The sequence below is a fragment of the Podarcis liolepis genome (assembly GCF_965112155.1).
Source record: "Podarcis liolepis genome assembly, chromosome: 2".
NCBI lineage: Eukaryota > Metazoa > Chordata > Lepidosauria > Squamata > Lacertidae > Podarcis > Podarcis liolepis.
Genome location: NC_139555.1, coordinates 90489246 through 90514474, shown reverse-complemented (window position 1 = coordinate 90514474; position 25229 = coordinate 90489246). Strand labels below are relative to the sequence as shown.

The following is a 25229-nucleotide window of genomic DNA, read 5'->3' as shown; positions in this document are numbered from 1 at the left end:
AGCAATGCTTCTACACACTTGGAGGGCAGTCTAGATTTTGGGAAACCTCATAAGGTCTGGGATATTTAATGGAAATCTAATTCTGGATTCAGATTTTCAGATTTATCTGCATTTTTCTTCCTTTCCCTCCACTTCTAATCATTTATACTGCCTTGTTGATTTATAGGGTACCCTAATATTCCTGAATTATTAATCTTCACAGTGCCAGGTTGGACTAGCTGAGAATTTCTGAGGTAGGTTAGGCTGATCTGATTACTTGCATATGAACATCCAGATATCTTCATGGCTGAGTGGAAATTTGGATCCATTTTCCACAGAGTTAAAACCACATCCACTGGACCACACTGGACAAATGAAGCCTTCATCTAACCAAAATTCCCCCCCCCCCCCAGTATTCCTTCTTGCACTAATTTACAGATTTTAGCATCTTGTCTTCTTTCTTTCTATTAACAGGTAACCTCTGCATTGCTCAGTCATTGAAAATCCCTCAGGATCGCAAAGACAAGACCTACGAATTTGATAAAATTATCAAGCTGCTCCTAGATACTCCCAGAGCCAGGGCTATCATTGTATTTGCCTACGATGAGGATATAAAGTAAGGATGACTGGAGAAATTAACTTGTTTACACATAATGGCTTTGTGGATTAGCAAGAAAATATAGAAAATAATTTCAAGAGCATATACACATAGAACAGAATGTGCAACTCAAAGTAGTAGTGGAAGTTTTTGCGAGCTGCATCAGTTTTGTGTATTAAAATTTCTGTGCATTACATGAGCAATAGATGTTGATCCACAAATGTTCCTGGACTGTACCACTTCAGACTGAAGGAGGGGGATTATATGGTTGAATTCTTCCATAGGAAATCTAATTCTAGGAAAATTCCCTCCCCATACAAAACTGGTACACTAGCAGAAAATGCTAGCAGAAAATACTCAGTAGAACTTTTCTCCATGGCCTCTAGTGTACTATGTACATAGAGTGATTATCTACCTATCTATCAATCTGTCCATCAAAACATATTTATAGTTAATATACAGTTGTGTGATTGCTTGTCTGGAGTCTGAAGTGGTAAATTCCAAGAACCATTGTCCTACATCATATGCGTGAACTAGACCTCATTTACTTTTGTGTACAACTAAAGGGATGGTAAGAGCCAAAGGAATTAGTTGGTAGTGCAATCTGCATCTCAGATCACTTGCTTGCAATCCAAATATTTTGTACTTTACAGCAAAGGTCCTTTGTAGCTAATTATATTGCCCTTTGCAGAATTCAGTTGCTTTGCAATTCACTTGCAAAGTAGCTAAACTGCAAGGCCTTTGGTCTGGGAACTTGATGCTTTGACATTTAGCCTTGCCAGACCAGAGGTGCAAAATCAAGGCAGAATTCACCAAGAGCTCAGTTAAATGTAGACTTTTTACAATCTGAGTTGTTTGATAGTCAAGATCAAAGCTATTGCAAGCAGATTTGTAAAAGATGTTTAGCTAAAATAGGGCTGCCATATGTCTGGATTTTTCTGGACATTACAGGGATTTCAAAGGGGGGGGGGATTTCCAAAAGGTGGCGCTTTGTCCTGGATCTTAGGCAGGTCAATCGAAAAATTGCAGGTTTTTTAGCATCAACAATTTGTAAAAAAAAAAAAAAAAGCTCAACAACTGGCTTTTACTTCTTGAATTATGGCAACCCTAAGCTAAAACTTGCCAAACAATACAGAGAGAAAATGCTTGATGTAAACATTATGTTCAGAATCATCTGAAGATTGAGATTAATTGGGAGAGGGAGCAGAAGAGGGTAGACCCTTCTTGCAAAGTGTCTATGCCATGGGAAGGCAAACTAAGGCCCGGGGGCCAGATCCGGCCCAATCACCTTCTAAATCCGGCCCTCAAATGGTCTAGGAATAAGCATGTTTTTACATGAGTAGAATATGTTCTTTTATTTAAAATGCATCTCTGGGTTATTTGTGGGGCCTGCCTGGTGTTTTTACATGAGTAGAATGTGTGCTTTTATTTAAAATGCATCTATGGATTATTTGTGGGGCATAGGAATTCGTTCATTTCCCCCCCAAAAAATATAGTCCGCTGCCCCACAAGATCTGAGGGACAGAGGACCGGCCTCCTGCTGAAAAAGTTTGCTGACCCCTGGCAAAACCAACACAGTAGTACTTCCTTAGATGAAAATGCTCCATCTTGCCTGTGTTTTTAAATAAAAAAGCTGTATTGATATAAGTTACCATTTTGTCTGGAGACTGTGTTGCATTGATTTAATTTTAACCAAGATGAGAGCTGATTAAGAAACCAATAACCCCCCAAAGTCTTAGAAAATTACTGAGCAATTTGTGGGATAGAAAATGCAAGATACATAAACCACTAAGTTATTCAATCAGTACTCAGGCTGAACATTTTCACAATCTTTGGGATGGGAAGATAAAGGCTGCAATTGTTGTCAACTGAGAACCACCTTATAGAATGATGGTCACATGGTTTAGAATGACTTGTTTTCAATTATTTGAAAAATATAAGCAATGTTTCAGAAGGCAAATGAAACAGAGGAAGAAAAAAATGAAGGAAATAAGGAGTAAGGAGTCTAAGAGAAGAAATGAGAAAGAGAATAGGCATAGAATAGAGATGCTTATGACTTGAACCAGCAGAGGTGAAGGTTTGCATGCCATTTTGAAATAAGCAAGCAAATAGTTAATGGAGATCTGCTAGCATTACTCTCAACACAGCCCACTTTTCATTGGCTACTGCCAAGGCCGGAGCTAAGCTAGTTAGCGGTACATCTTCCATTGTCCTGACCAGAGAAGGCTGTTGATTGGATGTGACGGGATACACTTCATGGGGTGTGGTTTGAAAGTGCATGCAAATATTCAAACTGACTGAAAGAGAGACAGATGGGGTGGTGTCACTGAACATGCAGGTACACAGTGGGCAGGCACCAGAGGAGGAGGGCAGTAAGCAAGAGAGGTGAATCAGCTGCTTCTCCTAGCCTGTAGCTTGAGGCAACTGCCTCACTTTGCTTCATCACTGGGCTAACTCTGCTGCTCAGGTCCCTCTGTGAAAGTTATTTCACCTTGAAGGGAAACCCACACAACTTCAGTTCTAGCTTCCAGCTCAACAGATTCAGAATAGCACCTGTTTCCTACAATTGCTTGCTATTGAGGAATCAGAGGAACCATGTGCATCCAAGAATTGTTGGGCTTTGGAGTTGTTAAAATAAGCTATTATAGAGGTAATTTCAGGTAAAACGGAAAATAAGTGACATTAGAAATGAAACAATCCAAAGCAAAGCCAATTCCATTGAAGAAAGCCTGAAACCTGATTAAAAATTGCTGGCTCTCTCTCTCTTCTATGAAATGATACCATTAAGGGAAAGAACTAAGGCACTGTTATTCAGTAATATGTTCAGATTATCCTCTTCCAGATTGCGCTTTGCAATATAATGAAGTAACAAAAGACAAACAATTACAGAACCTGAAGGTTTCTGGTAAAATCTGATGATGACAGTTCTGTTGTTGTTGTTGTTGTTGTTGTTGTTGTTGTTGTTGTTGTTGTTGTTATATAACAATCCAGTAGCATATATGAATAAAATAAAGAGGGGAAAGTACCAAAAAGCAAAACAAAAAAACATACCCCAAGATTCACAGCCATTACCACATAAAATAAAGTACATTTTCAGTAGACTACACATTGAAATAGATGTTGCACAAAAACCCTGAATACACACACAATGTTGTCTAAGTGTTGTTCTTGTTGCCAGTATCACACTGTCCACTCATAGCCACCCAGAGTGGCTGGGGAGACCCAACCAGATGGGTGGGGTACAAATAATAAATTATTATTATATTATTATTATTCCTCTGCACTTTGTGATTGATTTATATAACAGGAGGAGGCAGATGTTGTTGCTGTTGCTGCTGCATGGCCTATGGTCAGGGATGATGAGAGTCCAAGAGCATCTGGAGGGCACAAAATTGGCTCCCCTGCAGTATAACATTGCAAAGTCACTATGCAAGGCCAGCCCGCAGGACCTATGCTAGCAAAAACACTTTAGCGAAACGTTGTCCACAACCCTGGCTCTGGATTTTCCACAAACACAAAAGCCTTGTTTTTTTTCTTTCCTTTTTTAAAAAGGGGAAATCAGTCACAATGTAGTGTCAAGCTGTAGCTTAAAGATTTATTTTAACATTTATTTTTAATATATTGGATTAAGTTGCCACGTATGGTCAAATCATGAATTTGTTGCCCTCGGACTCACACACTTACCTGTCCCATCTTCCCTTCCTCAGTGGCTCCTTTGTTCAGACAACTGCTTGTTTTGTGGATATTACATGAAGCCGAATTTTGTCTCTGCATATCACTTAATTAAGAAAATTAATAAGCAAGAGAAATATTGTAACAGTAACATCAGGCAGCTGCTGGTTTCTGTATATGGTTGGTGGGTGATTTGCAGGTTCTGCATGGCTTCCTTTTATATTGCTTAGCTGATCACTTAAATAATTCCATGTGGTGTCCTTCTGAATGCCATTGTCACCAACAAGCCTAGAGTGCTCTCTTTAGTCCATGGAGGCATATAGGCAAGGAGGTCAAGAAATGCAGTGATATCCTTCTTCTCTGAATCAGTGGCTGGAATCCAACGCAGAATGAAGGAAACCATTCCATCAGTGCAAGGCTTCTTTTCTAGTGCAATGGAATGTTCTCCACCTCTCCTCCATCCCACCTGTGTGCCTCCTAAAGCTGTTTTAGAGATTTCCCCAACCCAATGGAGCAGATTTGGAGAGGGTGCAGGACATGCAGAGGAAGGAGTGGGGAGTCCATTTGCACAGGTGGAAATCCATGCACTGATAGGATGGTTAGTAGAATACATCCCCAATATATATATGCTGGAATCCTATAACAGATATTGAAGAATTTAGTATTGCTAAAATGAAACATAGTTTGATAGCATCCTTGTTTCACTCACCTGAGGCATTTATGCATGGGAAATACATCTCAGCAATATCCAGGGCACATGCATACATGTTAAACCCAGGCTGGACTCTACACATCTGCAATGCCAGTTAGGTATGGACAATGTGAAGGTCTCAAATGTGGGGGTGATGCCAATAACCAAAGGTTCCCCCAGGCACATTGCTCATACTCTTTCAGTAAATGATGCTTGTAATTCCTATGTTACAACTATAAGAAAGGGATGTCCTGTGCTGGCATGCCTTTCCATTGACATGAGTGCCTATTCAGCATGAGTTATGGATGCCAAAGGGTGATTTTGTAAGAATGATTTGTGGATGGGAGCAACAGCATATAAGAAGTCTGGCAGGGCTCGTACCATTGTTTTGCCTCATTGTGCCATCCCTGGTGCCATTTGCAGTCAGGCTGTGGGACTGGTGCAAGCAGAATTATATATATGATGAACTTTGTTAAATCCTTTGCTGATGCAAGAACCACCATCCTATTTTGTTCCTGCCAATCAGCTGAAGCCATGCTATTCTCCCTGTCTCCCCACAGTGAAAAACCTTCCATTCTAGCAGGTTTCTCACTTATTAGTTTTAAACACACATTTTAAAGACTGAGAAAACTATTGTAAGGAAGTGTGCTGAAAGTGTAATGAATGGATGAATGTCCATGGGCAGAAACTGCATGCTGATTTTGAAATCTATGAGATAATCCCTGTGGATATTCAGTTTTGGGGAGGCCAGAAATTTCATGAATTCTTAATAATAATAATAATAATAATAATAATAATAATAATAATAATATCTTTATTGTCATTGTCCCCATTGGGGACAACGGAATTTCACAAGTTAGTTGAATGCTAAAATTGTCCATCACTCTTCGCTTAAAGACACAGACCTGTTTATTTTACTAGAGTGTTTGTGCACTTATGCACATCCTTCCTGTTGTGAAAAAACGTGTTGTCGTTTCATTAGTTTGCAGGAGCCTCTTCCGGCATTCCTTGAGCCACACAATTAATATTGCATAGAAGAGGGAGTGGGGAGGAATATGCTTGTTGTTAAGTTGTGGGTGAACATATCAGACGACACAGTGATACTTCAAACAGCTCTTGTTTATTCACAGGCCAGGACAGAACTGAACTGAAGGGTTCAGTCAGCGTGCTTATATAGAGCTCCAGCACAACGTTACTGTAACAACTTTCTAAAACTATCCAATCACTGAACATCACTTTTGATCCCTTATTTGCATAACTATCTACAGTATCCCCCTGCTGGCCCGGGGTGAGAACTTCAGTACATAACACTTGTCTCATCCCTCTGTTGCTGTTCCTCTTGCCCTCCATGAGTTGGTGAGATAGTGACTGCACTGAGAGCCTGCTCTAATCCATGTAGAATCGTCACACATTTTAGAATACAGTACTAATTTTCTATGCAGTGCTTGAGCACGCTCATTCTCCCTTCCTCGCCTGTACAGTGTTAATTGCACGGAAAAAGCCCGAAGAAGCCTAGGACGTTAGGCTATTGCTTATAATTACGTCTTGCTTTTCTGTGCTCTTTATTGATATTGCTTTAGTGCTGGGGTATTGCTCAAAGACTGAGCTATTGCGCTCCTTCCTTGTTCCGTGCAATTAGCTTGATTCCGCAGCATCTTGTGTAATGTCATCGTTTTTCTTTTCTCTGTTTCACCAGTCAATCAACTGTTTGGAAAGTTGTGGCAATATTTGAACACTTGTCTGATATGGTAATTGTGCTCTTTTTTTGCTTTAGGAAATGAAAACCATGGGCATTCACTGCAACCCTCCTATTACGGGGGAGAAGTGGCCTTTCCAAGTGCAATCATATCCATACTTGCTTAACCATTAGGAAGGAAAATAAGATAGGGGTATTTTCTTCAGTATGAAATGTACTGTAGCTAAATGCCCATAGACCTTTTTGTATAGATTATTCTACAGGGAAGTAATTAGCACTGAAATTACCATGGCGATAGAATGAGGAGTGAAATGTGTTGTAAAATCAAGATAAAAATAAATTTCCAGGAGAAGTAATTCTACATTTTGCATTTAGGAAAGCATAAACTATACTATATATCACATTCATTGAAGCTTTAATTATGTTAGGATTGCCATATTTCAAAAAGTAAAAGCCAGGACAATCAAAAATGGTTGAGCAATTTTGTTGAACAAAATCCGGATGTATGGCAGCCCTGAGTTATGTTGTTGCCCTTGGGTGTCAAACAAACTAAAGGGTTAAGAGGTTTACAGTACAATCTTCTGCTTGTATGTTCAAAATGTTTTGGATCCTACTTTGATGCTTCAGATAGAAGGTCAGATCATCTCAAACTGATTTGGACAACACCTAATCTGCCTTAGATTTGAAAAGCCTGAAACTACAGATGTCTCCCCATTGCCTTTCCTTCTGAGGTGCAGCTTAAGACAGCTTTCTATATTCAAGCCTTAAAGGGGCAGAGGATACAAGCCTCATGCTCCTCCTTTTTCATAGCTGTACTCTGACTGCCTGGAACTTATCCCTTCCTAGTATAAGTTGTCAGCAGCATCACTTTTAACAGAGAGGTGGTACCCTGTTCTCTCTGCACTGGCAGCCAGTGAGAGGGTACAGGGAGGACTCAGGTTGTGGGCATTTGGTGGAACTCTGCCTACCAGGTTAGGAAGTTGGTGTGTCAGTACCAGGTAATGCTTTCTCTCAAGCCATCTTTGGGAGTCCTGAGCTTTGCAGCTGCCTCTGCTACCACAGACACACAACAATGTAGTGAAAACACTGGCACAGTTTTAGATTCGTTCTAGACCCCACCCAGAAGCACTATGATTGCAAAGTCATTGCCTGGTTGGTCACAAAACTATTCCCCTATTTCTACCCCCTCTTTCTTGACAGTTATGAAGAGCTTTGTAGAAAATGGACTATAATCTTAACTCTGGGGCCTGACTTGCCCCAGTGAATTTCTGAAGGAGGTTAAAAGCTTCAGGAGCAGCCCAAATTGTGGCATAATTTCTAAATGACCGGTGGATATATTTTTTAAGCATCCTTGATTTTGAAATCACACAGCTGCTTCCTAACTATATCCAATTGTGTAGCTGATTGTACCAGTCTAACTTCCAAAGCCAAGAAACAATGGAAAGCGAGACTAAAAGCAGCCTTATGAGGCAGCACTCAACTTCCAGTTATGGGGATTCATTGTTCCAGCTCATTAAGCAACCTTTCTCTGCTCGCTATTGTTCTCAAGTGAATAAGTATCACTTTGACTTTCCTTCTATCTCCCCCCACTTTTATATTTGTGTAAATTATAAATGTTTTTTCTCAACTGAATTGAATTGAATTGTTTCTCTCTGCAGGCATATCCTTGCAGCAGCAAAAAGGGCTGATCAAGTTGGCCATTTTCTTTGGGTGGCATCAGACACTTGGGGCTCCAAAATAAATCCTGTAATTCAGCAGGAAGATGTCGCCGAGGGAGCCATCACCATTCTGCCTAAGCGTGCAACGATAGAAGGTAAGGGTTTTGCTCTCTGGTTTCACTGAATGGTCCTCCCTTGTTTAACATGTAGACTGTGAACCTAACTTCATGTTAAACCGTTGTCTCATATATTGTAAGTTTCAGATTCATAAACACAATGCAGCTGAATTTAAGAGAAGCCATCTTCCTAACTGTGTAGGCTGCTGTTACAAAAATCTTTATAGGCATGCAGGCTGTTCTCCACATCACCTCTGTTAGTGAGCAACAGGCATCATGGGACTTGCATGGGGTATACAAATGCTTCTCTGACAACGATGACTGGTAGCCCTGTAAAATGACAGCAGTAAAATATTCCCCACCAAGGTGAACGCTTGTGAAATGCAGCGTCAATTATTGGCAGCTAGCAAGATGTTCATGTGTTTTGCAACCTCTTTATAAGCACAGCAGGTCCTGCCAACTTTATGATATTATAGGGATGCTGTAGGAGCTTAAAGCTCCCACTTGTTTGTTGATCAAGCAAGGCGCACTCCCACCCGCCCACAGAGGGCTGACTCTGACTGGCAGTGGGGATTTAGACAAATCCTTGCCTGGAGAAGCATAGTTTCGAACATGGGATATTCTGCATGCAAAGTGTGTGCTCCATTGCTGAGCTCTAGCCCCTCCTTGTTCTATTAGCACCCTTCAAGAATCAATAGGCTTCCTGATTGGTATTCATATACATTTTAAATATGAAAACCTCTTTCTTAAGGAGATGCTGTGTAAAGAGAAAAAGTGTTCTCTGTTGATACAGGGCTTTGTGTCTGTTGCATGTTAGGCCATCTCTGCAAAGACCCTGGAAGATGAGTTTCGCACATTAAGTTGACATCCAGTGTCTTTCTTCATTCCGATGAAATCAAATATTTGTATTCCTTTTTACGAAGTTCACGCTGCTAATATACTCCTTGTTCCTTCTAAGAGTTATAAGGAAATCTGGTCTGAAAGCGTTCTGTTCAGCACTGTGCAATTGGAAGGCAAGCAGGCCCAATGGTTCTTTCCCTTCTCCTCCTTCCCCACTGCAGCTCCATCCACTCCAAAAAGCCTCTTCAGAGATTTTTTTGGGGGGGGGCTACAATTGACTTGGGACGTGGATGGCGCTGTGGGTTAAACCACAGAGCCTAGGATTTGCCGATCGGAAGGTCGGCAGTTTGAATCCCTGCGATGGGGTGAGCTCCCGTTGCTTGGTCCCTGCTCCTGCCAACCTAGCAGTTCGAAAGCACATCAAAGTGCAAGTAGATAAATAGGTACTGCTTGGACGGGAAGGTAAACGACATTTCCGTGCGCTGCTCTCGTTTGCCAGAAGCGGCTTAGTCATGTTCGCCACATGACCCGGAAGCTGTACCCCGGCTCCCTTGGCCAATAAAGTGGGATGAGCGCCGCAACCCCAGAGTCGGTCACGACTGGACCTAATGGTCAGGGGTCCCTTTACCTTTACCTTACAATTGACAGGCACGGGGAGAAAGTGGGACTGTGAAGAACGTGACCATTCTGTACAGGCAACCTTCAAAGTCTCCTGCCTTTGCAATTGCTTCCTTGCAGGTCTGAAAGCAATTGCAGCATGTGATGCCCTCCAGAACATGTTGGACTATAATTCTCATAATCCCTGACTATGGGCCACTCTAATCAGAGATGGCAGGAGTTGGACTCCAACAACATTTGCACACAGGCTTTTGAGGCTTGGTACTTAGTTTCTGAATATAGGACTTTCCTTGTAACATGGACTACTGCACAGACAGATGCCTGCATTACATTCCCTTGTTCACTTCACAAGAACGTGATTGACAATTGCACATACAGCCATGTGCTTGGCATGACTACCTATGTCTGGGGGGCACTGTGTGCAATGCCAAGGCATATCCTATCATATCCTATCAAGTCTGTCAGTAGAAGCAGATGCAGCTTACGCATGGATACCTTTCTAGAGATAGGAAAGGATGAATTGCTTGCTTTGGAGGGAGGCTGCGCAGAATCTCCAAAATCCAGTTGTGTGCAAGGGCGGGTTGCATCCCATAATGAGCACTCACATCCTATATTGTGGGTGCCCTTTGCGGGATTGCGTGTGGTGCTACAGTTCCCAGGGAACTTGCTAGTAGAAGGGGGCTGGGTTGCTTCTCAGGGTATTATTCAGAGGTTCACGCCCAGCCTCAGTATTAAGTTTCATTGCTGGAAGGTGGGGCCAGACCCATTATAAATTGGGGGAGGAGCCAGTATTAGCCAGGCAGATGGCTCTGGAGATTCACCCTCCCTACCCTCCCTTATTTAATGTTTTCCTGTTTGCTGGTTAACATTTGCTCCCTGTTTAGAGGGTGCTGCTATGGTCCATGACTGGTTGCTCTTGAAGGACCGAGAAGAAATTTTCCTGCATTGGCAGGTCTTGTCTTCCCTGTAGCAATTTCTTACAACTTTGGCGGTTATGGTGGAATCCTTTAGTCTTTTCTTCTCTATAATGGGGGGAGGGGGTGATGTGGTGATTCACCCCCTGCGACGGTGATTCTAGGGTCCCCTCTTAAAGGGGTTACATAAATGGGTATCACTGGCCATACACTGAAAGGTTGTCAATGAACTACCCTGCGTGTGGGGATATGGGCTCGGCTGCCTGCCTACACTTACGTCGGGCAGAGCACCCCCATATCCCAGTTATCCTGATGCGCCCCAGTTCCCCCAGCTGGGGGGCTGGGAGGGATACACGCCCAAGGCCTAAGCCAAGGTCTTCCTACATTCAGAAGTTTAATAAAGTTGTGGCCTAATTTTAATTCCATAACGTTGTCAGAGGCTTTATTTCCTTTCCCACAATCCCTGGGGGCTGGGGTTGTCGTGCCTGGTCACGCAAACAATCTTTGTTCAGCTGGTATGTAAATGGTTACTAACTTGGATGTAGAAGATCCATTCTCAATGCAGCCATGATGTCTTATTCTAGGTCAATTGTGGGTCCTTATTTGATAATACACTGTGATAAGATCTTAGGGCACAGTGTGTTAATTAGAGGGTGTCAATCACATTTATGTAAGACTGTTTATTTGGTAAGACTGTTGCTGCTTCCCCCCTTTTTTTTTGCTTCCACTGCCTTATCATTTATGCGTTTCAGATTCATAAATTAGACTGCCATGTTTCTCTCTTATCATTAGATTACACATCAAACTGAAATGAGAAGAGACATTTTAATGTCATCTCTGTTATCTTGTAGCATAGAACAACTGCTCCCCAAAGACTGCTAGTGAATGTGTATATACCAAAGGAGGATGCCTTGCCTACCACGAAACATGAGAGCACCTCCATTTGCAGTGATAGACTTTCATTATTTTGCTCAAAGAGGTTATTTGAGTTTATTGTAGTTTATCTGAGGCTCCTGCTGCTGTGCCCACACTGCACTCCCTTTTGCCTTGCCTCTCTCCCCAGTAGCTGGCAGCAAGGTGCAGCGTTGGGAAGCCAGGTCAGCAATACAGCTCTGCCTGTATTGGCTACTACTGCAATGGAGGAATTTGAACCAGGGATTTTGCTCAGGGAGTGTTCTCTTTGTTTTTTAATGCTGCTACCTGGAGATAATAAAAGTTGGATGACTGGAGCAATGGATGAAGAAGTGGTTAAGGGAAAGCAAGAACGGCAAAGAATATACAGAATTTTTTTGGGGGGGGAGATTATAAAAAGGGGAGATAAAGAAGAAAATACAGTTTTAAAAGGGGAAACCAGTGAAATTTATAAAATATTAGTAGAAATGGAGGATCAAGAAGATCAATTAAAAGAGGTGTAGGAAAGGAGACAGATAGATAGTCAAAGCTGGGGGGAAATATGGGAGAATCATATGTTGAAAATGTTGTCCATAAGAATAAAAGAAAATTATTATAATTAGTTTGGGGATGATATTTAACACCAGTCAGATTAAATCAAATAAACAAGGAATATCCGGTGTTATGTTGGAGGGGGTGCCAGGAAACGGAATTATGTTCACATGTGGTGGGGGTGTAAATATGTACAAATTTTCTGACAAAGGGTGTTTAAGGAGATAACAGAAATCACTGGGTTAAAGCTGACCGAAAGTCTAGAGGTAGCATTATTATCAATTTACAATGAGGTAGGACGTTCACAGGCTATGAAGGACTTGCTCACAAATTTATTGACAGCTGCACAAATTATGATAGCTAGGAAGTGGAAGGGGCAAGCAGAATATAAAATGGAAGAATTTGTATAAAGAGGTGTGGGATGTAGCTATTAAAGAGAAATTAACATGTGCCATTAAGGTAAGACAGGGAATAAGCAGGAGAAATGATTTTGAGGAGATATGGAAGGTGTTCGTAGAATTTATACTGTTAAAACGGAAAGGGGTCAAACCATTGCAAGAAGTGTTGAAATTCTGGAAGGTTGGATAGTTACAATGGAATGGTCTCGGTGGTGGGGTCACATTTTTATTCTTATTTATTTATGCTTATTACTTTGTCAAAATAAAAATAAAAAGACACAAAAAGTTGGATAAAAAACTGAGATTGCTACACAGGAGAGTATGAGCTGCTTGAATATCAAGTAAAAGTGAAATGATGTTGGATAGTTCAGCTGGTTAGAGCATGGCACTCATAGCAGCAAGGTTGCAGCTTTGATCCCCATATGGGACAACTGCATATTCCTGCATAGTTCAGGGTCTTGGACTAGATGATCCCCAGGCTCCCTTCCAATTCTATGATCCCAAGAGTCCTTTGCTGCTTAAGAGAAAAGATTAAAATGTGAAGTAGGTTGATAGGTCTTAGAGATGAATAACTGGTGGAATAACTGTAGTCCATGAGTTGGTAACCTCAAAGATGGATTACTGCAATGAGCTTTATCTGGGGTGCCTTGAGCCTGGTTCAGAAGCTCTGCCTGGTTGCTGACAAGGACATCCAGCCGACAACATGTGACCCCAGTGTTAAGATTCCTGCCCTTGTTTGCCCATCGACTGCCGAGCTAGTTTCAAGGACTTTGTATTCATCTGCAAAGCCTTGAACAATTTAGGTCCACCTGAAGGCTTAAATCCCAGCTTGGTCACTGAGTTGATCTGCAAGAGCAGGTGAGCCTCACCCAGGTTGGTGAGGCTCATTTGACAACAGCAAGAAATCATGTCTTTAGAATCACAGGCAGAAACTGAAGCAGGAGAGTGGGAGAAGAAAGGCCTAGAGGCAGAGATGAATCAGGCTGGTGAAAAGTCACAGATGTTTCTGCAACTGCTTCATTAGGGCAAGACCTACCCAAGAAGGGTTGCTGTGCTCATGAGGCCTGACACTCCTGTGCAGATCCTGTTTTTTCCCCCTAATAAAGAGTTAACTCTAACTTGCTCAGTGTGGTTTACTGCTGACTCACTCCTGTCACAGTCTGTGCATACGACCTGACATTTTAGAAGTTATAATGATTTTTAGCGTTTGCAAGATGGGCGTATTTTGTAAGTTTGATTTCATTTTATCATTCTGTTACTGTTACTAGCACCTCAAAGCTCTTAGTAGACAGAGGGTTGTAAGGTCCATGAACAAGAACAAAGAGTATGTGCCACACACAGCAGCCGTCCTGCCATCAAGGTAACAGTCAGTGCCCATCCATAAAAGTGAAAATTCAGGCAGCTGGGTTGAAATTCACAAGGGAATATTTCCAGTGAAGTTCCATGGGAACGCGAATCTTTGTGGTGCCTTTTTCTAAAAGAGTTTTTTGCCGATAATGTGAGAATAACATGACTTGTTAAATGTGTGATACTTCTGACCTCCTCTATTCGCACTTAGAAAGAAAAAATTAGAATACCGAGGAGACTTGCTGTCTCGCTTAGGCCGCACATGTCTCTGCACCAGTTTTACATAAAACATCAAGTTCTTACAAAAGTTTTTTAAAATCCATACTGGTTTGTCCACAGTGTATCATAGTGCGAATGAGAGGGAGGCAAGCTGTTATTCTTTCTTTATTTTCTGTTGGCAGGGTGTGTGTGCTCTCTGCCTCTCTCTCTTTTGAAATTGTGTTGGTGTTTGTATAATTTATTTCTCTAAGTATAAGCTACATCGGGGGTTCTTTGCAAGGCTGAATGGAAGGGTAAGTATGTATGTTCTCTCGATGTTGCTGTATTCTAAGAAACAATGGGCAATGTTCAACCAAAATATTGCACTAGCGCAAGGATTAACACTAGTGCAATGAGATTTCCCCCTTCTTCCCCAGGCACACCCTGTGCCATCCCCAAATCTGCTCTGGAGTATTGGGCAGAAACTGATATAGGCAGCTCGTGGAGAAACAGATTTAAGTGGTGCATAGTGAGTGGAGAGGGGAAGAATGTTCTATTGCACAAGGAGAAATCCTTGCGCTGATGGGATGTTCACCTTAGCACTGCATTGAACACAACCCAACTCATTTCCCAAGGATAACCTTCCAGATCAATGTGTAATTTTCAGCAAACAGACCTGCCATTCATTCATTCATTCATTCATTCATTCAATATCCTGCCTTTTCCAACAAGGAGCTCAAGGCAGTGTACATGGTTCTTCCCTCCTGATTTTATCCTCACAACAGCCCTGTGAGATCAGTTAGACTGAGAAACAGCGGCTGTCCCAGTGTCACCCAGTGAGCTTTGTGACTGAGTGGGGATTTCAACCCTGGTCTCCCAAGTCCAAGTCTGGCACTCTAACCACACAGGTTGATGCATGTAGTTTTGCACTCAATTTATGGAAATTAGAATGAGAAGAATGACTCTTAGGATAGAGAGACACTTCAACTTTCTCAAAGGCGTTGACTACTTTGAACCAATGAACTTTCCTCAAAGGACCCTTTGTCTGTTCAGTTTGTCAGGGATGTTCTGGGCCCTTTGTTGTTCAATGTCTTTATGAAAGACTTGGATGAGAGAACTGAGGGGCTGCTCATCAGATTTGTAGATGACACCAACCTGGGAGGGGTTGCTAATGCAGAGGACAGAATCGGGTTTCAACATGACCTTAACAGACTGGAGAACTGGTCCAAATCTAACAAACTGAATTTCAATAGGGACAAATGTCAGATTCTGCACTTAGGCAGGAATAACCAGCTGTACAAGTATAAGATGGGGGACACCTGGCCTGCCAGTAGTACATGTGAAAAAGATCTAGGGGTCTTAGTAGACCACAAGCTTGACATGAGTCAACAGTGTGATGTAGCAGCCAAAAAAGCTAATGCTATTCTAGGATGCAGCCACAGAAGTCTAATATCCTGATCAAGGGAAGTAGTAGTACTGCTTTATTCTACCTTGGTCAGACCACTCGGAGCACTTCGTCTAGTTCTGGACACCACAATTTAAGAAGGATATTGAGAATCTGGAACTTGTGAAGAGGTGAGCAACCAAGGTGAACAGGTGTCTCGAAACCAAGCATTATGAGGACAGTTGAAGGAGTTGAGGGTGTTTAGCCTGGAGAAGAGGAGACTGAGAGGAGATATGATAGCATTCTTCCAATATGTTAAGGATTATCACATGGAAGATGGAGCAAGCTTGTTTCCTCGTAGTGTGGAGAGTAGGACCCAAACCAATGGTCTTAAGTAACAAGACAGGAGGTTCCGACTAAACATCAGGAAGAACTTTCTGGTAGTAAGAGATTTTTGACAGGGGAACAGAGGTTTTTAAGTAGAGGTTGGATGTCCAGTCATCATGGATGCTTTAGTTGAGATGCCTGCATTGCAGGGGAATGGACAAGGGACCCATGCACTCTCTTCCGACTCAACGATTCCATGATTCTATCAACCTGCATAGTCATTTGTCATGGTTTCTGTCTGAGCTGTTAGCTGAGGGGTTGGAGGGGGTTGTTTAGCAATGACAAGTCACATCTGCCTATCATTGTCAATGGTTCTGTGTTAGGGTTTTTTGTAGGGGGTGGGCTGTAATTCCTGCCTTCCCCAGGGAAAGCACTTAGCCCATTTTGTCGTCCTATACCACTGCCTGTGTAAATTGGTTCCCCAAGAAGTAATGATCTAACTTAACAACATTTGTGGGACAAATATATGTTTGCCACTGTCCCAAAGGTACAGATTACGTGAATTAAGCCCTGTGAGCTTACATCAGTCTTAATATAGTCTGGTCTTGTTTGATGTAATTACAGTGAAGGATAAAGTCAGATCTTATTTGCAAAGGACAAGCAGTGTGCTTATATAATAATCACTTTATAAAAGGTTGCATTTAAAAGGTGTTTAATCAGAGCTCTTTGGTATTGATAAGCAATAAACAGTACCCATGTTTATGCAACAAAAATCAATAAAAGAGAATTGCATTTTCTTCAGACAGCCGTTTCAAAGCTTATTTGGGCAAAATAAAATGAAAGTAGTGAAAATCATTCAATGATTGTTGTTGTTTTGTATTGAAGCCTCTTACGAGAGGCAGTTACCCCAAAGGCAGCTTATACATCTTTTATTTTATTTTATTTTAAAAAAGGTTGTTAAAACAAAAACAAAGAACTCACCCTTGTGATTTGTACTATATGCACACTTATATGAAGCAAATGGGAAAAGATTAGAATTTATTTTGTCTGGCCATGTTGGGTAGAATCTAAGGCCACAAGGAAATGTTGTGTCATCGCAATGAGGGCTTTGTTGTGAATTTCTGTGTATGGATATGAAGTGTGTAGTCCTGGGCACATGTGTGTAGAATGAAAACAGGACTAACAATGTTTGTGCAGATTCCCAAGAGAAAATAAAAGGAGCATACTGACAGGTCCAATGGCATGAAGCAGCAAGGGGAAGGAAGAGCGCTTCCTACTTTAATCTTGTATTTATTACCTTGCCTTTTTGCCAACACTATCCAAAAATGAAATGCATAAAATGACTAGACATAACAGATAGTAAATCCTGGGATCTATGCGAGGAGGAGCAAAACTAGCAAGGGTTCACCTGACTTTGAGGGTCTATTGCTGATTTCAAAACAGAGACATCACCTTGCCGACAAAGGTCCGTATAGTTAAAGCTATGGTTTTCCCAGTAGTGATGTATGGAAGTGAGAGCTGGACCATAAAGAAGGCTGATCGCCGAAGAATTGATGCTTTTGAATTATGGTGCTGGAGACTCCTGAGAGTCCCATGGACTGCAAGAAGATCAAACGTATCCATTCTTAAGGAAATCAGCCCTGAGTGCTCACTAGAAGGACAGATCCTGAAGCTGAGACTCCAATACTTTGGCCACCTCATGAGAAGAGAAGACTCCCTGGAAAAGACCCTGATGTTGGGAAAGATGGAGGGCACAAGGAGAAGGGGACGACAGAGGACGAGGTGGTTGGACAGTGTTCTCGAAGCTACCAGCATGAGTTTGACCAAACTGCAGGAGGCAGTGGAAGACAGGAGTGCCTGGCGTGCTCTGGTCCATGGGGTCACAAAGAGTCGGACACGACTAAAGGACTAAACAACAACAACAATTGCTGATTTCCTTCCATTGCCATTTCTGTTGGCCATCATGGTCTATTTCCTACTGGTGTTATATTGGTCTTCCCCTTTTGTTCTCCTCACGTGCTGCCATCCATCTTTGCATTTACTTTTGTTCCTCTGCCTCATTTTGTGTATTCCAGCCCTCTCAACATTTTCTTTACATTAAAGGAAAATATTCTGTACATTCAGCGCTTCAATTCTTGAAGCCAAACCATGATGATGATGATGATTAGGTTGGCACTAGGGCCGACCCAAGACATTTTGCCACCTGAAGCCGGCTGGGCCCAAATGGTGTCCTCCTCCCCCAGGCCAGTGCTTTAAAAAGTATTAAGCTGCTTGAGCATGAAGGGCAGAGCTGGACTATCGTTCAGTTATCCTGGTAGCCACTGGAATCTGCTTGGAATGCTGCATTGATTCTTTGAATGTGGTGAAATGCCAACTTCAAAATCTGGGTGTTTTGTATTATGACACCTGTACAAAAGGCAGAGAGCCAATTCACATGTGATTTCAAAGGAATACAACCCACCCATAAAGTCCACCCATAGATGCATTGAGCCAGCTTTTTATTGAGACTGCATATCTTGTCATCATTTGATTTTTCTCACATGAGGAAGGCAGTATACCAGCAAGGTGTTCTGCTAAATGCAGGTCCGCTGAGTTGTCCCCATTTTTCTATTCATAGCCAGAAGGGCTGCTATGGGAAAATAAGGCTTTTGAACTCTGTAATTCTGTAATAGCTGTTTGGAAAATAAATGAAGCCATAGTTCAGGGACAAGTACTCCTTTTTAGGTCAGAAGCATCAGGTATGGAAGTCCATGTGGCACTTGCAAACCACTCTCTAAGAGTAAAGGTGCCAGTTACAAAGACTTCTGGTGGGTGGAGTCAATCTCTAAAGAGGTCTGAAGAAAGTCCGTGTAAAAAAATCATTAGCCATCATTTTCTTTGGGCTACGGATAATATATTTATACCTTTGCTGACATTACCAGTAAGCAAACAAAAAGTGCACAAATATATGAAAGATTTCGGTGCACCCCGAATAATACTTAATTGTACACATGCAGGTATTCACGTTTAACATCTCCTTTTTATTGATCAGTGGTGTAGCATGGGTTGCCAGTGCCCGGGGCCATGAAGGAGGGGTGGGAAAAGAAGGAGTATGCATGCACATTAAACTGTCCAACAACATCCACATCACCCAAAAGATCGCAGCCACAGAGATAAGAAGAGTCTGGAGAGGTCACTTCCTGGTTCTCATGGAGAAGCTGTTTTCAGTGGAGCAGCAAAAGTGGGTAGCTAGATTCAGGCATCACCAGGCGTTGAATTTTGCACCCCTAACAATTTTGCACCTGGGGCAACCACACCTGCCCCCACCCCACTGTTACTGCTCCAATTATAATAAAACCTTTTTGTAATACACGTACACAATTTAGGCACTAAATGGCAAACCTTTAAACTCAAGATCTGTTGGAGAGTATTTAAATCTGTCATTTCATCATACTTAATTTTCAGGTCATAGCCTCTCCATCACCATCCCACATAGATATGGCATATAATACAATGAGCTACCTTAGGCTAATTTATAATTAGTTTTTTAGTATCCCAATGATGACAGGAAAAATGACAGTGCTTTAAATTTAGTGTGAATGATGAGGTGACAAGTGATTCTTAAAGATCAGAGTATGAAGTCAGATAATAAGAAGCAGAGGATGGAGTTTTGACTGAGGCTGAAAACAGCTGTAGCATCATAGGAGTAGTGGGGGTAGGTTCAAAGTAGCCTGGCTGCCATTTTCTATCTTGCAGCAGGCTCTGATCAAAGCTATTATGTGGGGTTTGCCAAGTTTGAAGCTGACCTAGGATAAATTTAATTCCTACCTTTTTTAAACTACACCACAGTTGATCCAACAGTTGTGCACATATATATTCCTATTGCATATGGCTGTTCGCTAACACGTTTGACCGTTACATTTCTATACATTGCTATAAGCAGTATAAAAGCCAAGACAGCAGCCTCCTGACACATCCTTTGCTCTTTCTTGTTCTTTCACAGCTTTCCCAGTGCTGGAAAGCTGTGTGCTATGGGGCTATGTCTCCCCCTACCCTCATCAGCAAAGTCTGAAATGTTTTGTGGCACTCAGAGTAGACTTGGACAGAAGGGGCAGTGACTTATGGATAGAGACTTAGTGTTATGTAGATGGTAGGGACACGGGTGGAGCTATGGTCTAAACCACTGAGCCTCTTGGGCTTGCTGATCAGAAGGTTGGCGGTTCGAATCCCTGCGATGGGGTGAGCTCCCATTGTTCTGTCCCAGCTCCTGCCAACCTAGCAGTTTGAAAGCACACCAGTGCATGTAGATAAATAGGTACCACTGCGGTGGGAGGGTAAACCGTGTTTCTGTTCACTCTGGTTTCCGTCATGGTGTTGCATTGTACCAGAAGCGGTTTAGTCATGCTGGCCACATGTGGACAAACGGCGGCTTCCTCGACCTGAAAGCAAGATGAGCACCGCAACCCCATAGTCGCCTTTGACTGGACTCAACTGTCCAGGGGTCCTTTTCCTCTCTTTTTTTACCTTTATAGAGATGGCAGTTATATTATATATATAATATAACTGGGACGAGGCCATTTAGGGCTTTAAAGGTCAGCACCAACACTTTGAATTGTGCTCGGAAACGTACTGGGAGCCAATGCAGGTCTTTCTGGACTTGTGTTATGTGGTCTCGACAACTACTCCCAATCACCAGTCTAGCTGTCGTAGTCTGGATTAGTTACACACACACACACACACCCCATCTGACTGGGTTCCCCCAGCCACTCTGGACAGCTTCCACAAATTAAACCACAAATTAAAACACAATATAACATCAAACTTTAAAAACTTCCCTGATCATGGTTGCCTTCAGATGTCTTCTAAAAGTCAGATAGATTTTTATTTCCTCAACTGTTTATGCCTAGACTTTAACAAGCCTCCAAAAGAACAGCAGTTTCATAAGTGCATTACAGAGAGTTTTCACTCCTGAAATTCTCTTATTTGGTCTTTGCTGTACCTTCATCAGTAGAATCTACTGACATTGCAGATCAAAGTTAATCTTGTTTTTTTTAACCATTCTCTTCTATTGTTCATATCATAGTTTAATTCTTGCATTTGTATGGTGCAGTTTTAAAGAATGCCTACTTATAATAAATTGAGGCCAAGAAGTGGGAGCTAGAAGATAGCAAAAGCAAAAATGCACGACATTGGAAATGAACTATTTGTTTTCAGTGAGCTTTGAACTATAACAGCATGGATGTGCCTTAAATTCATCGTCTTCCTCCTGGGAAGTCCTGGGATCAACGTACACCAGTGACAAAATTGCCTCTCCTTTCCTTGCCACCCAAACAGTTGGCAAATGGAGTCCTGCAGCTTTTGTTTAGATACCATCACTAATTGGTATTGAATATTGTTGCTTTTTGTTTTAGGGAATACTCTTCTTTCCCAGTACACAAGACCATTCCAAACATTAATTACGCAGACATATTAATGTGATAACCCCCCTGTATTTTTCTCTTCAAGCAGTGCATCATGCATCTCATTTCTTTCTCTATCTCTCATACGCTTCTTTTTCCCCCTCGATTTCTCCTATGGTAAATGGAAAACCTCAGCCGCAATTTAAGATAATTACTGTAATTAAAAATTACACTTATTTCAAACAACAGGGAGGAAAGGATTTAAATCTAAACAGAGTCTTCAGATTTAAAGATGATGATTTCAGAGCCAGGTCCTGCCTCTGCTACCACTTATTTAGGAGGAGTTGCTAAGAAATTTAATGTCTTGAAGGAAAAGAATATAGCCACTGCCACCTAAGCTTTCATCACATTTTGTATGGACTACTGTAATGTACCCTTGTGGGAGTGTCCCTGAACGACAGTGTGAAAGCTTCAGATTGCACAATGCAGAGCTGCCTGCCTAAAAATAATAGAATCATAGAGTTGGAAGAGACCACAAGGGTCATTTGCCAAACATGGGGCTCAGACCCGCGACCCTGAGTCTCAAGCTCTACTGACGGAGCTATGCTGTCTATATGAATATAGAACTAATTTCACCCTGGTTCCCATTATGTTGTCAGTTCAAGGTGGTGATGAAGCTGTGCTCAGTTTCGGCCGAAGGTTCCTGAAAAAACACTTTTCTCCCACTATGAGCCTTCCCAGATGCAAAGATGCCATTGTAGAATCCTTGTTCACATGGTCTAGTTGTCAAGTAACGTATACATGAGTGTTCACACAAGAATGTCTCACAAATGGAATGGTGGTTTCCAGATCAGTTTCAAATCAGTTTTCAGAAGCGAAGGGTTCACAAAGTTGAGCCCAGATTTCAGTAACGAGTTGGTATGTGGTCATTATCAGTTGTATCAGAAAACATTTCCAAAACATAAATTGACTCAGAAGCCTGAAGGTATCAAATGTGGCTGTATTTCTAAAAAGTAATGTAATGAATGGGAGACTCATGCGTACCAGGATAGAAGCCCCCACTCAACTCCACCAATAGAAAAAGTAGGAATCAAAATGCAACAAATCATTAATAAATAAAGTAGGGTGGTTTATTCATATTCCATTTTAACAGATGGGAAAAAGGAAGGTTCTAGCTTGCTTCAGACCACACAGTGCGTTTAAGACTCCATAAGGTTTTGAAACCAGATATTCTGTCCATACTGATAACCATGCCCTTGATTTGTAATTCAGAGTGGATCTACACAAAGGAGAAAAATGCTATAAATAAGTCAGAAATAAAATTGTTATAACAAAAGAGGGGAAACGCTCTGGAAAATCATTGAATTTTTTTTACACTCCAGCGCCGTCTGGTGTTGCATGTTTATAACACATTCAAAATACTGGGGTTGGTTTTTTTTTCTAATGTAGCTGAGTCCCTAGATGTCTGGCACATTTGTTTTAGTTGGCAACTGTATATGCAGGAGTTGCTCAGTATTAAATTTGTTCAGTGATATATGAATTGTACAGGCTGACCAAAATTCCCTCTGCCTTATATGTGAACAGGATATACAGTATGTGTGGACAACCATTGTGTTTGCCCAATATTTTATGTATTTCAACACTTAGCTTCTACCTTTTCCTCAATAAATCAGAACGATTCAACTCCTAATAAGGGTCTAACCTACTCTCATGCAGGAGAATGTTAATTATATGAGTTTTGGAAAAGTGTGAGGGGGAAGATTTGATGTTTCTTCTCCTTCATTAGTTAGGAACAGCATACAGGGGTACCTCGGGTTACAAACACTTCAGGTTACAGATTCCGCTAACCCGGAAGTAGTACCTCAGGTTAAGAACTTTACCTCAGGATGAGAACAAAAATTGAACAGCAGTGGGGTGGTGGCAGTGGGAGGCCCCGTTAGCTAAAGTAGTACCTCAGGTTAAGAATGGTTTCAGGTTAAGAACAAACCTCCGGAATGGATTAAGTTTGTAACCAGAGGTACCACTGTATTTTATATCCCCCATTCTCTCAAGCTCCTTTGTGGAGGGGCCATGCTCACTGAACGTAGTGCAATGCATGAGCCATAGGTAGGGGCGGAGGAAGGGGGTGCGGTAGGGGCGGTCCACCCCAGGAGTCACCACTGGGGGGGGGTGACAAAATAGCAGACGGCGCTCGCCCCACCCCTGGGCACAGGGACATGTGCACCACCCCAGGCGCCCGATCGACTTGCTCCGCCGCTGGGCATAGGATCATTGTGTTAAGATGAATCTCCAAATACACAATAGCAGAGCGCTCATAATATTACTTTGATGGATACTTTCCTTACTTCTATATTGTCCTTTGCTTTGTGCTTTGGAACTGAAAATTATGTGGGCTTTTATTTACCATTTGTAATGTTTAATGAATTTTTTTTAAAAAAACAACAACAACTACAACCTTTGTGCTATGTAAAAATGGGGAAACCTGGTCATGTGTAATTTAGGTTTCCTGTTGCAAGGTGGCTGAACACAATCTCACTACAGAATGATTGCAATGTATGTCAAATTAACTTTGCTTGGAATTTACGACCAGTCGACCAGATACATGCTTGCATATTCAGTGAAAGCATAGGTCTGTATCTATGTCAAAACTTCAGGTCATATTGTGATGTGCTCATCTGTCTCCCGTATGGACATATCTAGTATTCTACAGGAGCTGGCACATGTTGAATTTTGGCAAGATGCTCTTATATATCAGCTACCATGCTGTTTGTTAGGGCTAGGTTTGCAAAGACAATCAGAACAGATCTTTCTCCGTGCTGAGCAACAAGTCAATTGATTGTTTAATACTGAAGATGGCTAGGCATTATGAAAGAGACTTTAAACTGTCCCAAATCACCTAATGATTTCACCGCCTTGAAAACTCTCCATGAGGAGCTAAGAGCTATTTCAGCGGCTCTTCGTTTAATGCTGACTCTTGTTTTTGCTTGCCAGCCCTTGCGCCGATTGATTATTATTACATCTGTGGTGTTTGCAAGACTGTAAATGCCCCGTATTTGTCTGTGTTGGTGTTAAGAGCTAAATGCTAGGAAATACTCACTCCCCTAAGTATAATGAGCTATGATTTCCATTCCAAGCATCATACAGTATGTTATTCCATTTACTTTTTTCATGGTCATTCAGTTGCCAGGCTCATCTTGAGGAACAGTATACAATCAAATATTGGGTTAGCTTCTATTCTATAGGCTTTTTTAGGCAGAGATGCCTGGTAATCCTTTGGCAATCTGGGATATATTCCCAAACTTCATACACAGTGTGACATTTCCGAACCAACTCAGTGCTTAACATTATAAAGTTAAAAAGAAGGCTTTGGGGAGAATTTCAATAATCCCAGGGAGCACTAGCTGGAGGGATGTATTACTGTTTAATATGCAGGTCTCGGGAGGCTAGGAAATGCAATTTTACTGCAGCAAGATTGTGTTATCAAGTTAATATAGTTTCTTTCTTCCGTCTAACTTGTTGAAAGTATTGCAGCTTTTTCTTTTCTTACTGCAACCTTCTTCAGCTTGCTCAGTTAAAAATCCTGGAGACTTACAATGTCTGACCTTATCCTGGAGTCTCTCTATACTAGTGTGGGAGGGTGGGACAGGCACACATGAAATGTAACAAGCAAACCAAATGTTCTCCTATTTAATCCCAGCGACTGAATTTCTTGAAAGCAGTTGTGGTTCCCCTACCTGCATTTTCACCTGGGGAACGGCTTGCATTGATTAAGTTTGACCCCAGTTTTGCACAGTTTCCATCTCCCCCCCCCCTTCTTTTTCAACATGGCTTTCAGAGCTATAAATAAAGGTTTTGTCTTTGTAGTGCTATATATTTCGGCATTCCCGGAAGTCAACTAATGAATAGAGGATGCCCCGCAGGTGACTTCAAATCCTTTAGAACACCTTCCTCAGGCCCTCTCATCACGTTGTA

At 41.8% G+C, this 25229-nt stretch overlaps 1 protein-coding gene across 3 annotated transcripts in view; it reads left to right on the top strand.

Moving 5' to 3' along the window:
* GRM7 (glutamate metabotropic receptor 7) overlaps positions 1–25229 on the top strand; it is a 392717-nt gene that overhangs the window by 200552 nt on the left and 166936 nt on the right. For all 3 annotated transcript variants that reach the window (XM_083491455.1, XM_083491453.1, XM_083491454.1), the window contains exons 3-4: positions 454–595; positions 8295–8449. In XM_083491455.1, the coding sequence (XP_083347581.1) occupies positions 454–595; positions 8295–8449 (297 nt within the window). The remainder of the gene's footprint in view (positions 1–453; positions 596–8294; positions 8450–25229) is intronic.